General features: G+C 38.6%; 2 protein-coding genes across 2 annotated transcripts; both read right to left on the bottom strand.

The window, feature by feature from the left end:
* Nucleotides 1-1,524: 1,524 nt before the first annotated feature.
* Nucleotides 1,525-3,079, bottom strand: LOC113463522. Its single transcript, XM_026809227.2, has 3 exons — nt 2,185-3,079; nt 1,914-2,105; nt 1,525-1,838 (listed from the first exon to the last, which is right to left on the bottom strand). The coding sequence occupies exons 1-3, from the start codon at nt 2,333-2,335 to the stop codon at nt 1,780-1,782; spliced, it is 402 nt and encodes a 133-aa protein (XP_026665028.2). The 5' UTR covers nt 2,336-3,079; the 3' UTR covers nt 1,525-1,779.
* A 1,964-nt stretch (nt 3,080-5,043) lies between these two features.
* LOC120107980 (embryonic protein DC-8-like) lies at nt 5,044-6,887 on the bottom strand. The gene is made up of 3 exons (XM_039121507.1): nt 5,830-6,887; nt 5,615-5,739; nt 5,044-5,526 (listed from the first exon to the last, which is right to left on the bottom strand). The coding sequence occupies exons 1-3, from the start codon at nt 6,835-6,837 to the stop codon at nt 5,238-5,240; spliced, it is 1,422 nt and encodes a 473-aa protein (XP_038977435.1). The 5' UTR covers nt 6,838-6,887; the 3' UTR covers nt 5,044-5,237.
* Between the last annotated feature and the right edge of the window lie 9,720 nt (nt 6,888-16,607).

Here is a 16,607-nt window from a genome sequence, read left to right as displayed (position 1 = left end):
CAGAGGAAAGCTGTGCAGATGTGGTATTTTGGGCTACAACCTAGATCCATTGGTACCTTTGACTAGCTCAAGCATCAATTTGTTGCTCACTTTGTAAGCGGTAAGAAGTGCAGAATGACTTTGGCTAGTTTGATAGCAATCAAGCAAAGGCCTGACGAATTACTTCAGAATTACCTCAATCATTTTAACATTGAAGCCTTGGAAGCACGGGATTTGAATCAAGACATGGCCATGGCCACGCTCACCAAGCAGCTAAAAAACTCTTGCTTCAATTTCTCCATTTCAAAGGCACAACCAAGTAGGAGAAAAACCTAACCATGCCTAGGTCCCTCGGATCAACTGAGGTAAAATTCTGGCCATGGCTGGATCCCCAACATCAGCCAAGGTAAAATCCTAGCTATGGCTAGGCTCGGAACGTAAGTAGTCCTGTTTGGACAAGATCCAAACATAAAATTAGCTGAGTAGGAGAAAAACCTAGCATGCCTAGGTCCCTTGGATCAATTGAGGTGAAATCCTGACCATGGTCGGGTCCCTAACGTCTGTCGGCGTAAAATCCTAGCTATAGCTAGGCTCGAAACGATAAGTGGTCTTGTTCGGACAACATCCAGATAGAAAATCAGCAAAGCATGAGAAGAACCTAACCATGCCTAGGTCCCTTGAATTCTAAATAGCATGTTAATGCCTTCCAAGGTGAAACTTTGAGGGCTGCCTAATTTTTGAATTCCTAAGGGTGCTTTGATGCCAAAGCATTGTGTTTCTCCGCATCAGAGCCAATGAGAAAACTTCGGGTTCTTGAGTCAAAAAGAATTTTGTGTCCATGGTGCATGACAAAAAAGAGAGGAAAAATGCTCTTGAACACTCAAATGTTAGACACGGCAGCAGTAAGCACCGACCAAAAAAGTTTAATTTTTCATTAATACTAACTTTGATTTATAGGTGCATTCAAAGTTGTACATCAAATAAATGGCCTTTAAGGCCAAGAAAAAGAAAAAAAGAGAGAGTACAAAATGATCGGAAGGTCAACTATGCTAAAACCTAAGAAAAACCTAAAATTCTAGAAGAAATGACCAGAAAAGCAATCGTGGTCAGACCTGAGGAGAGGGCCAAGGTCCACGATAAGGAAAAGGCCCAGATCTAGACGAGGGCATCTTGTCAGACCAAGTTACTGGGAAGTAGCTGGAGGATGGCCGAGGAATTACTGCTCGGTTAGGCTCGAAGATGGCTATCCAATGTCGCTAGTCCTCGACTTATGTCCTTTACCCCTAGATACGGGTCAAGGTTATGCAAATCAATGTCGAGGAAGAGCTGCTCCACTTAGGCTTTGCAGTAGTTGAAGCCCTCCTCACAGATTTTGAATCCTTGCAATGCCATGTCCAACTAGAATGCTTGAATGCCTTGTACTCAATGGCCCAAGCTTCCTTCTGCTTGGTCTCAGCGACCTCCCGCTTGGTTGCATCTAGCTCAGCCCAAAGCATACCAACCTTGTCGGCCCTTCTTTCAGCTCAGCCTCTAGCTTGTCAACCTTCTTCTTTAGTTGGTCCCTCTTAATCATCATATCATTTAGATCTTGGACCAATGCAAAGTGGCGGTAATGGGCGGCCACCCAAAAGTTGATGTTCCATGAAGAGCAAAAATGAGTCAATACTAAAAGACCTCATTCATAGCCCACAAGTTTGAAGAAGATTACCTTAATGGCCTCTTTGAAGAACATGATGAATAGTGTCTCGAAGGAATAGCCCATTACTTCGTTCCAATTGCTAAACAAGACAAGCCCCCAAGCTAACTCTTGTGAGATGTGGCTATTGCGGACGACCACATTTGTGGTCCCGACGGACCATCTAAGATTAAAAATATCAGCCTCTGAGTCTGAGGTTAAGAGAAAGCAGGAGTAGGAGCAAGTAGAGTAGGCATACCTGACACCGCCTCAATTTTAGGACTTTTGGCCCGAGGAGCCTCCACTGGGTGGATTGGCTGAGGAGTCGCCATGCAGACTTTGCAAGGAAGCCACACTATCGACTTCTTCCTCATGGGAGGAGCACTCCTACTACTCTCATTGGTCGCATGTTTATTGGCTTCCTTGAGCAAAGACTTGTCAATCCCCATCTCTACATAGAAAAGAACTATTAGTAGCTTGCTCAACATAAAATAAGTAGGGTGAAGAACTAAGCAACGATTAGGAATTACCCTCACATAGCGCACAGCTCAAGCTAGCATTGACCAAGGTTTGTTCGGCCAAAATTTTCTGCACCAAAGGGACTTCTGCTCGACCTAACTCCAACGCTTTTTGATCTTTATCATCTAGTCTGGAAAATCGATTTACGCCTTTCTTAGGCATCCCCTAAATCATGAAGAAGAAATATCCTTTCCAGCTATAAATCATGATTTAGGGTTGTAGCATCCCCTAAATCATGCTGAATCACCATGACTGGTTAGCTGACATGAAGAAGAAATATCCTTTCCAGCTATAAATTGTCGGCCTTTGATGAGCTACAACCCTTTTTGAGTCGAGACATACCACCATCCGCACTTGGAGTGCTACTCTTCAATGATAAACAGAGCTCTAAAGAGCCTAAGAGAAGGTTGTATGCTGTGCAGAAGGGTGCACTAGAAAACCTATAATGGTCCTCCAAGTATTAGGGACCGGCTGAGCAGGAACTAAGCCATAATAACTTAGAAAAGTACATACAAAGGGATAAAAGGTAAACTTGAGGCCTGCTCAAAAGCATTCTTCATATAAGTAGATGTATTCAAGCAAAAAATTATCGGTCCTCTCATTAGCTTGGGGTAACCTAAGGAAACAGCCAGAAGGAATGAAATAAACATTTGGAAAAACCTTAAGATCCTCCACACCTAAGGTACTCAATACTAGGGCCTGTGGGCTGCTCGGCGGCCTTGCTCAAAGAGAATTGCCTAGCGGGAAGGTCTGATCGAGCTAGAGATGAGGTGTTGCAAACTTCAGAGGTCATAAAAGGAAGAGGCAAAGATTAAGGGAATACCTACTGTTGCTGGGCAAAAGAGGAGAAGCAAAGGAGCAAGAGGCAAATGTGAGAACCTCAAAAGTGAAGAAGCAAAAGAGAGAAGACAAACTGCAAAGTGGGATAGGCATTGGGAGCCCATTCGCTTGTATAGCCACTTTGATGATGCAGATTGACCTAGGAAGTCATGTCTGATCAGTTTATAGGCCACACGGTGCAATGTATGTCATTTTTTGGTTCGGCAAAAAAGAGCCCACATAGGTCGAGTGACCCTTCAAGTCTCCAGATAGCTTATTAGAATAACTTATCAAGTTAGATAACTTATCAACCAGAGCCCATTTGCAAGCAGATGCAACCTCGAGTCTAGATGAGCCGATGCGCGTAACCCAACTACTTCCTTCACACATGCTCATTTAATCACAATAAATTAGATGATCTGCTTAGCCTCGGAAGTAGGGGCAGAGATGATGTGGCTAAAATATATCAACCAATTAGAAGGTGAAACGTGAAACCAAGAGGTTTAATTTTATTTAAATTTAAACTTTTAAGCCGGTCTAGATATGGAAAGCCTAGATCTCTTTTCAGTAAATCAAGGACTCTAGACCCTAAATCCATCGAAGGGACTCTTCATCTATAAAACAAGGCCCGACACTCAAAGGAGGAAAAGGAGGTCTCGAACTCTTTTCAAAAAAAATTTTCTCTAATATTCTTGCTTGTCCGATTGCTATTCCTCTGAAGCCCTCTCTGAATCAATCATTGAAGAGCACGACTGGAGCCAATTTGATAAGCCTTTCTTTTCTTTAGTTTGTAGGACAGTGGGTGCATCGTAAACAATTGAAGCATAGATCATACCGAAGCCCTTTAATCCTTTGCTTGGGTTTTGGATGGCAACAGTACCCTTAGAGAGGGCAAATCGACCCATCAATATAGAAATGTCAGAGTCATTGAGAAGCCTGGCTATCAGATTTTGGCTTACCAAGAAGATGAGGCAGAAGATTATCTTAGAGTCCTATGGATCCACAAATCGAAGCAAGGAGGAAATCCTACCAATAAGTGCAGAATCATACTAGATCAGACAAGAAGTCATTACTTTGGTCAGTACCATATCGATTTTCAAACTTGGTACATCAATGCAAACCTTTAGAGACAATCGGTTATCTCTTAATAGTAGTACATGGGGGATAATATATTATTTTATTATACCAATCGCCTCCATTATAAGGGTAGGGGGCAACCATAGCAATGGATGTCATTACTCTTTCCTCGGTTATATTGAATTCATATGCCAAAGGGAAATATCATGGGGGCATGTTTTGGAAGAGATTTCATGTAGTTTGGAGGGCCACGTGGTGGTCCTCGATGATGATTGGAGGGTGAGTAGCCATGGCGGAGCCACTGAATTTTGAATGATGAAAAGGCATGTTAGTGTCGCAATCAAATCCGTGCAAATGTAGGTTTACTCCTTTTGCCTTTCACTTTGTTTTTGGATTTTTCTCAATATTTTAGTAACGAGCAAAGAGAGGGTTGTGGCCACATGTTCCAACAGTTATATCCCTTGCATTTTCTGAAAATGCTTGATAAGTGTAGAGGATTATATCTGATTTCGTGAGGGTCAAATATTATCGAGATAAAAAAACACCTAAAAATCATTTTATATATCACTTATATGGGGAATCAAACCAAGAACCCCTCAATTAGCCAGCTACCATGATAATAATCTACTTTGTTAAAGCTAAGATTTACCATAGTTATTACAAGTTTATCTGCATTATAAAATTTTCTAATTTAAAATATATTGTGATATTTAATATTTTAGTAATTATTTTTCCTAAAACTTAATCCTTTTCCCTTTGATAAAAAGTAAAAAATGAATAACTCATTTTATTCTTTGAAATATTTTCAAAATCATATTTAAAATATTAAAAATATCAATAACTTCAATATATTCCTATATTTCTATCATCCTAGGCTGTACTCATGTGAAAAATATATAAATGCCGCTTTTAACCCAAAAAAAGAAAAAAAAGAAAAAAAAAAAAGAAGCTAATTTCATAAAAATCACAAGATCTTTCCACAACGCTATAACCATCCATCCAACAAAGGTCGACATACGACATCCTTAGACTTACTCAACTGATTCACCACAAAGTACAAGAAAAAGCACCACAAAGTACAAGAAAAAGCACAAAAAAAAAAAAAAAAAATAAAATACGGAAGACGCCCATATTTATAAACCATGACGCGAGCCCAACGAGAATCTGATCACATCCCTTGGCGATCAGCACGACCAGTCCCTTCCCCTCCCAAGGGCCCCACATCGTTGAACGTCTGACCCGTCATCTGGTCAGCATCCTTCGCTCGCATCACCACATCCTGCTCTCTTCCTCCACCAGGACCTCCATGCTCCTCCTCCTTGTGCTCCGCCACCTTCTCTCCACCATGCTCCTCTCTCTTCTTCTCCTCCTCCTCCTTCGGCATCGTCAGCTTCTCCTTGATTGCCTCCGTTACGCTCCCAATCGAGCTAAATATATTCCCCGTGGCAGATTTTCCCCTACCAAACAAACAAAAACAAATCTGAATTCAAGTGCCAGGTCTTTAGAGAAAGCATACATAAGATTTGGAGGAGGAGGGCAACTTACTTCTCGGCCTCCTCATCTTGGCGTTCCTCAGCCTTTCTTTGCTCCTCTTCCTTCTTTCCCTTTGCTCTCTCCGTAGCCTCTTCCAGCTTCTGCCTCGCCGACTCTTTTGTCTCACCCAACTTCTCCTACAAAACAATATCAAACATAATAGCTAACGTTCTAATGAAGGGGGGAGTAATCTATTGGAAGGGAAAGTAAAAGGGATTAGATTGAACCTTTGTGGATTCTCCTGTCTCAGCGGCCTTCTGCCTAGCCTCCGCCTCCTTTCCAGTCAAGTATTCCATGGCTTTTCGTGCCGCGTCAGCTGCTGATTCCTTGTACTCCCCCAACTTCCCCTTAGTAGACTCCTTCCCCTCTGTTCTCTCAGCAGCAACGTCCTTAGCCTCCCTCGCCTTCTCGGCTGCCTCACTTGCCTTCTCACTTGCTAATCCTTTGTACTCTTCCGTCTTCTGCATGCTAGCTTCCTTCGCTTCCCTCGCCTTCTCGGCTGCCTCTCTCGCCTTCTCACTGCCCGACTCTTTGTACTCTTCTGTCTTCTCCATGCCTGCATCCTTCGCCTCCCTCGCCTTGTCGGCCGCCTTGCTTGCCTTCTCACTTAGTGATTCTTTGGCCTCCCCTGTCTTCTGCATACTAGCATCCTTCATCTCCCTCGCCTTCTCGACCGCGGAGTCTGTATACTCCCCGGCCTTCTGCTTGCTAGTGTCCTTGGCCTCCGTCGCCTTCTCGGCCGCAGTGTCTTTATGTACTCCGGCCTTCTCCATGGCTACGTCTTTATATTCTCCGGCCTTCTGCATGGTTGTGTCCTTTCCTTCCCTCGCCTTCTCAGCCGCCCTGTCTTTGTACTCCTTCGCCTTCTCTGCGGTAGTGTCCTTGTACTCCCCCATCTTTTGCATGGCGGCGTCCTTGGTCTCCTTCGCCTTCTCGGCCGCCGCGTCCTTGGTCTCCTTCGCCTTCTCGGCCGCCGCGTCCTTGGTCTCCCCGGCCTTCTCGGAAGCGTCGTGAGCTTTGCCGGTGGTGACATCCTTGACAGTTCTCAGAAGGGACTTAGTGCCTTCCTGGATGCTCCCCAAGACTCCCCTCCGCTTCTCCTCGCCCCCACTCGCTTGATGCTCCTTGTCATGCTGCTCGCCCTCACTCTCACTGCGGATTTGGGCGAGCTCGTCCGAGGCCTTCTTCGCCTCGGTCTCCGCCCGCTCCTCCCGGGTCTCCTGCGTCGACGCCATGGCTAGCTAATCTCTCTCTCTCTCTCTCTCTCTCTCTCTCTCGGTTTTTATGTTCAAAACCTTCTATGCAAAACAGTGGAAGGCTGAGAGCTATATATGGAATATTTAAAAGAGATGGGGACGAGGGAGACAATGTGGAGGGCTACGTGGAGATGTGAGGCTTCATACGCGTGTGCGAGGTGGAGACACGTGTGAGGAAACGAAGGAGTGTGATTTTGTCGGGGAGTCGGCCGCGTTATAGCATGAAGTTGAGAGGTGGCGAGGGGAGACACGTACTCGGTCCTGCATGCAAAAGGTGACACCGTGCGTCTGCCGCGTGTCGAAAGCTTGGAAGTTTCCAGGGACATGGAAGTAACGTGGGAGTATGATATGTGATCTGATAAGCATGGAGATAGACTTTTGGGATCTTAAGTCGATGAAGGAACATTCATCAGGGCCGTCGATTTCATCATTCATTTGTAACACAGCTGGACTTTACAATATGTGCAAGCAAGCCTATGTTCTTCGGGTTTACTTGGTTTTAGCAAGAATATTCTTTTTCATTGATGGTAGAATTGTAACTTTCCCATTGATTTCTTTTCACGTAGCTCAATATTATATGTTGCCAACTTGGAGTAGCAATTAACACGAGGAATCCAAATAGGCAGTAGTGGCTCAAAGTTTAGCTATATCACACTTTACGTAAAAATTCGCGCAGTAAAATTCTCTAGATGGATGCACGTGAGAAGCATTCATTGGTCGTGTGGAATTAATCATAATTACATTCGACTAAACACTGAATCATTTCTTTAAAAAAAAGCAATACACTGTTTTTATGGTGCTCTATCTAATCACAGCTTCTCACATGCATCTACCCCAAGGTAACTTGATAAATAGTTCCACTTGATCAAAGTCGAAACCCATGCACAATATTAGGAGCCAAGACCCTTGGCCAAGCTCGGCCTTGGAATGGACTGGACCCAGCCGAATTAGATTTCACCAAACTCATTATTTCTAGCCTGAAGTTTCCTTAAGCTTGGAAATTCAAGCTTGGCCCGGCTATTGGGATTGATTAATTCTGCCATGCTAGCCAAAAGCAAGGCACGTCACTTGAGCTGGAAAGGCTTTTGCAACAGTACTGTTTCAAAGGTCTTTTACATTCTTTTATTATTGTGTATCTCTGGACATTCGATTTAATATGGCCAACTTTGATACATGTATCTTTTGATGTCACTCATTAAGCCTTGAGCTTTGTACTCGTCTCTATACAATGGACACATTTTGTCGGAACTTGCCCAAAACTAGCCTAGGTTTGCCCTAGTCTCTTAGATACCCCCACCGCTTAGTCATTTCAAAATGAACTTCGATGGTAGTATGTCAGCAAAAGGGGTGTCAGGAGGAGTTGGCTTTGTTATCAGAGACCATCTCGGCAGTTTGATAACAGCCGGTGGTTTCCGCGCGCCGGGACTTACTGTAGTCAGTGTGGAGCTGCGGGCAGCCTGGGAGGGGATATCCTATGCGAGGCGGGTACTCCGTGCTGAGCATTTATGCTTTGAGGGAGACTCCTCTGTGGTGATAGAGTGGATTCGGGGAGCGGACAGATATGGAGATAGTCATCCTCTCATCCGTGAGATTTAGAGATTGGCTCAGGAGCCGAGCATTTTCCAGGCTTTACATGTTTTTCGGAAGGCGAACAGTGCAGCAGACTAGGTCGCCTCATTTGCTGCTTGGCACTCCGGAGAGGTCATTTGGACATCTGTACGAGATATTCCTCCCACCTTGCACTCTTTACTTTATTTTGATATGGCTGGATGTACTCAAGTTGGAGCTATATGAATTGCCGTATTCACAAAAAAAAAAGAATCAAAAAATTGCAATATAATAATAAAGAAGAATAAAAAATAGCGCTATTTAACTGACCTCTTCCTTTTTCAGAAAGAGAAATTCATGTCCTTGCTTTTCAAATGGTTTTATCTAGTATTCAAAGGCCATGGCTTCTAATGACATAAGCAATCCGTTTTTGATGGTTGCGTGCTCTTATAGCATCGAAGCCCACATCATTTCCATCTCACAAGACACCATTCTCGATCATATTTATAATAAAATATTAGAGAGGTGGGAGTATCTATCCTTTTAACAGATAAGTTGCATATATATAAGTTTAATTGTCTAAGACAAAGCTCCTATAAATCACAGAAATTATTTTGAAGTTATTGACAGATCTTTAAAAGAAGGTTTAAAACCAGAAGATTTAGAACAGAAAGAAAAAATATTTGGAGGCAAGACTATACTACTTAGAGATGATTTCAGGCAAATTCTTCCGGTCGTTGTTGGAGAAAGCAGAAAAGATATAGTTGATATATCAATAAGTAGATCATATTTATGAAAAATATTGCAATTTTTTATTTGAAAGAATGTATGATTGTTGGATAATAATTGAATGAAAAAATTAGAATAGGTATACTTAATTTCAATAAATGGATTTTGAATATTGAGGATGGACAAGTATCCACCATTACAGTAAAAGAAGAAGAAGAACCAACTTGGATAAAAATTTTGGATGACTTGCTTATAAAAGTTGAAAATAATCAAATTCAGCATATTGCATCTACAATTTCCAAAAATTTTGAAGTAAATTATGATGGCCCCACATATTTAAAAGAAAGGGCATTCTCTACACCTACCCATGAAATAATTGACGGCATAAATATGTATTTACTTTCTTTGATCCCAACTAAAGAAAAAGTATATCTAATTCAAATATGATATGCAAAACATCAACGAATGCAGCTAATAATTAGGATATCAATTTATTAATTCTTTAAAATTCAATGGCGTGCCACATCATGAATTAAGATTGAAAATAGATGCTTCTATAATATTAATATAAAATATCAATCAAAGTTCAGAACTATGTAATGGTAGTGAAGTAATAATAACTCAATTGACTGTAAAAGTAATTGAAGCAAAATCATTAGTAGAAGTCACAATGGCACCAAGGTAGATACCCCATGCATCATAATGCAGGTGACAACAAAATGGCCATTTGTTTTCTAGAGATGGCAGTTTCCGATGCGGATTTGCTATGCTACGATGATTAAGAAAAGTCAAGGTAAAACATTGATTTGTGGCATCATAGATTAGGACATCTATTTCTTCCTAGGTTTAGTTTACTCAATAAACTTATACTTGAAATACATGTTGGTAAAGAAAAACATTGTAGCATTTGTCCTCCGGCAAAACAACATAGATTGAATTTTTCTAATTCTGAACATGTCTCTAATTCCATTTTTGAGTTGGTTCATTGTGACATTTAGGGACCCTTCTCTACACCTTCAATTGATGGCTCTAAGTATTTTCTTACTATTGTGGATGATTACAACAGGGCAACTTGGGTTTATTTGATGCATTCTAAGTCTCAAGCTCAGGGAATCATTCAAGCATTTTATTCCTTAGTTGAAACCCAATTTTCTGCCAAATAAAATCACTTAGATCAGACAATTATTGGAGTTTGGTATGAGAGAGTTTTATGCATCAAAAGGGATAATACATCAACTTAGTTGTTTTGATACTCCTCAGCAAAATGGAGTGGTGGAGAGGAAACATCAACACATCCTTTATGTTGCTAGAGCATTAAGGTTTCAAGCAAATCTTTCTTTGAATTTTTGGGGAGAATGTATTCTTACTGCTGTATATCTTATCACTAGGATTTCCACTCCCAAATTGTCTAATAAATCCCCTTATGAAGTTTTATTCTCTTCAAGACCATCTTCTTCTCACTTAAGGGTCTTTGGTTGCCTATGTTATGCTTCTATTGTAAAAAAAAAAAAGGTCAAAGTTTGATCCAAGGGCTAGGCAATATATCTTCCTCGGATATCCCCATGGCATGAAGGCCTACAAACTCTATGATATTTAATCTAAGTCCACTTTTATTTCTAGAGATATTATTTTCTATGAATCTCATTTTTTCTTTCAACACTCAAACACTCATTTAGCAGCCCCGTATCATGATATGCAACATTCCGAATTTCAGTATCATGCTACTCTTTTTCTTCCATCTTTTACTACTTCAAATGATTCTTACTCTTCTCGAAATAATTCCAATACTCCTAATCCAAGCAATCTCAGTACTGAAACAACTATTTATGCATATAATTTCATTGATACACTTGCTGCACCATTAAGTTCTATTGATACACTACATGAAATTTCCGCACCTTCTCCTGAAATTATCTCAACCAATCCTTCTACTATCACTTTGCCACTTAGAAGATCTTCTAGAATTAGACATCCTCCTACTTATCTCCAAAAGTATCATTGCAACCTTACTTTAAATGCTTCACACCCTCAATCAAACATCCAAAAGCCAGAATTCTGTACAGAGCAAGGTAAGGCCCATGATATTTCAACTTATTTGGGCTATACAAAGCTTTCTTCTTCTCACCATATCTTTGCATTATCCATCTCATCTTCCATTGAGCCAAAGATCTATGCTGAAGCATCCAAATTACCTAAATGGTGTGCTGCCATGGATGCTTAAATTAAGGCTCTTGTTGATAACAACACATAGACTGTTACTACATTGCCGAAGGAAAAATAAGCAGTAGATTATAAGTGGATTTACAAACAGAAATTCAAATCAGATTGAACTGAAAAGAGGAAGAAAGCAAAACTTGTTGCTAAGGGGTATACACAACAAACTGGGTTGGATTATCATGATGCCTTTTCCCCAGTTGCAAAATTGGTGACAATTAAGACTCTTTTGGCAGTTGCAGCCATTAATAGTTGGTCCTTATATCAACTTGGTGTAAATAATACATTTTTGCATGGTGAATTACATGAGAAAGTATTTATGACACAATCACCAGGCTATAAGGTGCAGGGAAAGAAAAAGAAAAAGTTAGTTTGCCATTTAAATAAATCTATATATGGTTTGAAGCAAGCTTCAAAACACTGGTTTGAAAAGTTGTCATCTTTCATTATTTCTCATTGTTTCATTCAGTCTAAAGCTGATTACACTCTATTTACAAGCAATAATGGTGGCTCATACACAACTATACTAGTTTATGTTGATGACATAATTATTACTAGTAATGACATATCTTATATCAATCAGGAAAACTTTGGATCTGTAATTTAAACTTAAGGACCTAGTAAAGTACTTCCTTGGTCTTGAAGTGCCTAGAAGCTCCAAAAAAATTTCTATTTCTCAGTAAAAATATGGTCTAGAGGTATTGAATGATGCTGGGTATCTTGGTGCAAGAGCTGCAAAATATCTCATGGCACAAAATTTGAAACTTAGCAAGTATGAATGGAATCCCATTCCTGATCCTGCAATTTGTAGAAGGCTTGTAGGAAGGTTACTTATCTCACCATAACAAGATCTGATCTTATTGTGTACAAGTCTTAAGTCAGTTTCTAGACTCTCCCAAACAACCTTGATGCAGCTTATCATGTCTTAAGGTATCTAAACGGTACACCAAGACAAGGGTTGTTTTTTTCCTTCCAATTCTGAGTTACACTTGAAGGCATTTTGTGATACAGATTGGGGAGCATATTTTGACACTCGACGTTCTATCACAGACTTTTGTATCTTTCTTGAGAATTCACTTATATCATAGAAATCAAAGAAACAACATAATGTGTCAAGGTCTTCAGCAAAAGCTGAATATCGGTCTATGGCATCAACTTGCTGTGAGCTCACTTGGTTGATGAGCCTTCTTCATGATCTCAATGTTACACACACAGAAGCAGCTTTGTTGTTTTGTGATAATAAGACACCATTGTATATCGCTGCTAATCCAGTGTTTCATGAAAGAACCAAATACATCGAAATTGACTGCCATATTGTGAGAGACAAAATTCAGTCAGGAGTAGTTAGAACTTTACATGTTCCTAGCACTATGCAATTGGCTGATTTGTTGGCTAAAAGCCTTGGAGTTGTGAGGTTCCATACTCTACTTAGCAAGATAGGTGTTCATAATTTCCACACTCCATCTTAAGGGGGAGTGTTAATATTCAGACATCTGATTCATCGGTTACTAATTCAACTGTTACTATTAGTTTCAGTTAGACAGTTACCTTATCCAGTTTAGTCAGTTACCTTATCCAAAGAATCTATTATTTAGATTAGTTACTATTTCTGTTATTTAGTTAGCAGTTAGCTTCTTTTCAGTTGGAGTTTATGCATATAAATGTAAGCAGAGCTCATCAATGAACAACAATAAGAAAAGGGGATGCTTTCTCATTATTCTCTTCTCCCCTCTTCTAAGTTCTCTTCATTCCCTTTCCATCATTCGAATTTCTTCAGAAATTATAATGATCTTTATCCAATAGGTATTTATAAACTTGGTACAATAAAAAATTATGTACCCCATCAAATAGTTTATGGTCTTTCTAAATTCATTTCTTTGCTCTGCAGATGTTATGGATCATATTGCTACTATTGGACCTCTAGATCAAACAAATGTGAGAGAACAATATGTTTGCAAGAGAAATTTGGAGATATAAAATTGAAAATAACATACCTTAACTCAATTTCCTTTTCGGCTATCATTAAATTTATATATATCTATATATACAGCTTTGAACACTATAAGTTAACAAAATACTAAAACTATAATATTTGATAAATAGTATGCCAAAATTATCGGTTACATTATAGGAAAAATTTGCTGAAGAATCCAGTTATCTGCAAAAAAAAAGAAAAAGCAAGCCCTAATGCTATTATTTTTGTTAGGACGACAGTACGTACATGCAAAGATAATTTCTTTTAATATATTTTTAAATTTTTTATGAATATCTCAATTATGATCATTAAACTTGATTTCCACTTATGCTCTCCGAAAAATTGTACTTATCCACATCATCTGCATCTAGATATTATACGGATACAGAAATTCCAAAAATCATATAGTACCGAGATATGTTATAAAACAAAATTTAGAAAAGTTGTGTTTAGATAATATTAAAATCTATACATTACAATTTAAATTTAGTTGCATGCTTATTTATGGGCTAAAAATAATATATGTTCCAATCATTTTTATGGCACAAGAACATCAAATTATTCTAAACCCTCATCGAGAAGCTATCACCAACAAAAAAAACACTAGATGAATTAATAAAATTAGATAGTACAAATTTTAGGTACAATTTGGAAAATTATTATACTCACTTACAAACATATGCATCAAACTTAAAATTTTTCATTATTTTGTCTAAGAGCGAGAAATTTGTACATAAAACAAAATTGAAAGCAATTGATACCTTGTATGGCTAGTGGTAGATGTTCCAATCATTTTTGTGGCACAAGAACATCAAATTATTCTTAACCCTCATCGAGAAGCTATCACCAACAAAAAAAACACTAGATGAATCAATAAAATTAGATAGTATAAATTTCAGGCACAATTTGGAAAATTATTATACTCACTTACAAACATATGCATCAAACTTAAATTTTTTCATTATTTTGTCTAAGAGCGAGAAATTTGTACATAAAACAAAATTGAAAGCAATTGATACCTTGTATGGCTAGTGGTAGATGTTCCAATCATTTTTGTGGCACAAGAACATCAAATTATTCTTAACCCTCATCGAGAAGCTATCACCAACAAAAAAAACACTAGATGAATCAATAAAATTAGATAGTATAAATTTCAGGCACAATTTGGAAAATTATTATACTCACTTATATACATATGCATCAAACTTAAAATTGAAAGTAACTGATACTTTATATGGCTGGTGTTACAAAGCATGCTATAATTGTAGAACTGTCATAAAACTGTATGATGATGCTTTCTGGTGTACTCAATGTAGTAAAAATAATCAACCTCCAAGTAAAATAGCATTAACTTCTTAGAAAAATTTTATTTGAGTTGAAAAAAGATATTTATATTAATGAAACTAACTTTTGTTTATTGGACTTTGGAAGTTATAAATTAAATGCTGTCGTCGAAAATGAAACTGGTGCAACAAATTCCATTATATTCGAAAAATTGGCTCAACAACTAAGTGGTGCTCTGGCGCTTAATCTTGCAATGGATATAAGATGCGATAGATTCACTCTCCCATCTATAATTGAAATGATTCTTAATTACACCTATACTTTCCAAGTCATGCTTAGTTCATTAAACTCTAATTATAATACTTTTAACTTTTGGGTGACTAAATTTTTTTGGAAAAATGAATCACAGCTAGACAATATGCATCAAAGTTTGGATGTCGGTATTTCTTCATCACAGATTATAGAAGAAGTTTTTTTTTTTTTTCCAACTTCTGAAAAGCAAGTTCAAGCTAAACTTTTTCGAGAAAACATGCTATAAAAACATCACCACCGGCCGCAAGCAAGTAATATTCTTTGAATATTATTTATTTATTTATTATTATTATTGTTATTACTAACTAATTTATAATTTTATATATTTTTTTTACAGAGTTATGTCATAGGTACTGCTACAAAAAGACCTCGCACCAAATGATTTATCCATGGTCGTTTCCTTGCTAGAATTTTGCTGTTTGAACAGGCAGCTTGCCATAAATTAACAATAGCATCACTGCAAGTTCTCTTAATTCACCATAAGAATACACTTCTTTTTATAAATAAATATATATTGGCAACATTTTTTTTCTTTTTTTTTTTGATGGGTTCATCGTACAATGCGTGTACGAATACATCGAATAAAATTATAAAACATATGCTCACGGAGTGCCCGAGGTAACTTCCCCTCTCCTGACCACAAGCTATACCTTGAGTGGTTAGCTGCATGGGCAGCCACCTAAGTCGGCAGCCCCGTTGGGTACCATTTCATTGCAGTCAAAACCCGCTGCAAAGGCGTGGGTACCATTGCGAGTGCCCGAGGTAACTTCCCCTCTCCTGACCACAAGCTATACCTTGAGTGGTTAGCTGCATGGGCAGCCACCTAAGTCGGCAGCCCCGTTAGGTACCATTTCATTGCAGTCAAAACCCGCTGCGAAGGCGTGGGTACCATTGCGAGTTCTTAAGATAAAATCCGTTCTTAGCGTAAATCCATGCACTTCCAATGTATCTTCCAGACACTTGGTCCTTCTTTGTTCCCTTTGCGGATTACCAATTAAGGTTATGGAGTCAGAACTGCCAATCAAATAATCAACTAGACTTGAAATTCTTCTTAAATATTTATGAATATTATCAACATTATTATATCATCAACGACATCAAAGACAGCACTGGAGCATACCCTACTCATGCCTTCACACTAGATAGCTAAATTTTATATGAGATAAAACATGTTTTCATTTATTTATTTCGACGAAGACTTCTTAACTCCTCTTGAAACAAGCTAGATAAAAACGTTTTCTTAATCAAAGACATCCCAATTCAAAACTAGCCGTGAGCAGTTGCACATACAGATATTGGACTCCCTGGCCACGCATGGCCGAAAGACTAGTGGCGTCAGCCAGCCGTTTTCTTTTCTCTATAAAATTTGGATTGGATCACTCTAAAGTTATTTTAAAATATTTTTAAATATAGACCTAGCTCAAACTGTAATTCTATTATTTTGCTGATTGTACTGGCTTAATTCATGAATCTAATAAGATTTTCAGTCCAACAATCCAAATAAATTTTAAAAAAACTAAAATTTTTAAATGCTCATGATCGGCTTAGAAATTGGATATGCTGCTGCTCAAAATTGTTTGGTCCACAGGTCAGTAGATCGCCAGCAAGATATTAAATAGAATTGCTACAATGTTATAATAATAGTCATTATAGTAGATTTGAAGATCTCAGTTTTTATTATATCATT

This window comes from Phoenix dactylifera, unplaced genomic scaffold (assembly GCF_009389715.1).
Source record: "Phoenix dactylifera cultivar Barhee BC4 unplaced genomic scaffold, palm_55x_up_171113_PBpolish2nd_filt_p 001099F, whole genome shotgun sequence".
In the NCBI taxonomy this organism is placed as follows: Eukaryota; Viridiplantae; Streptophyta; class Magnoliopsida; order Arecales; family Arecaceae; genus Phoenix; species Phoenix dactylifera.
Note: the sequence above shows the minus strand (reverse complement) of the source record. Positions and strands in the feature narration are given on the sequence as shown.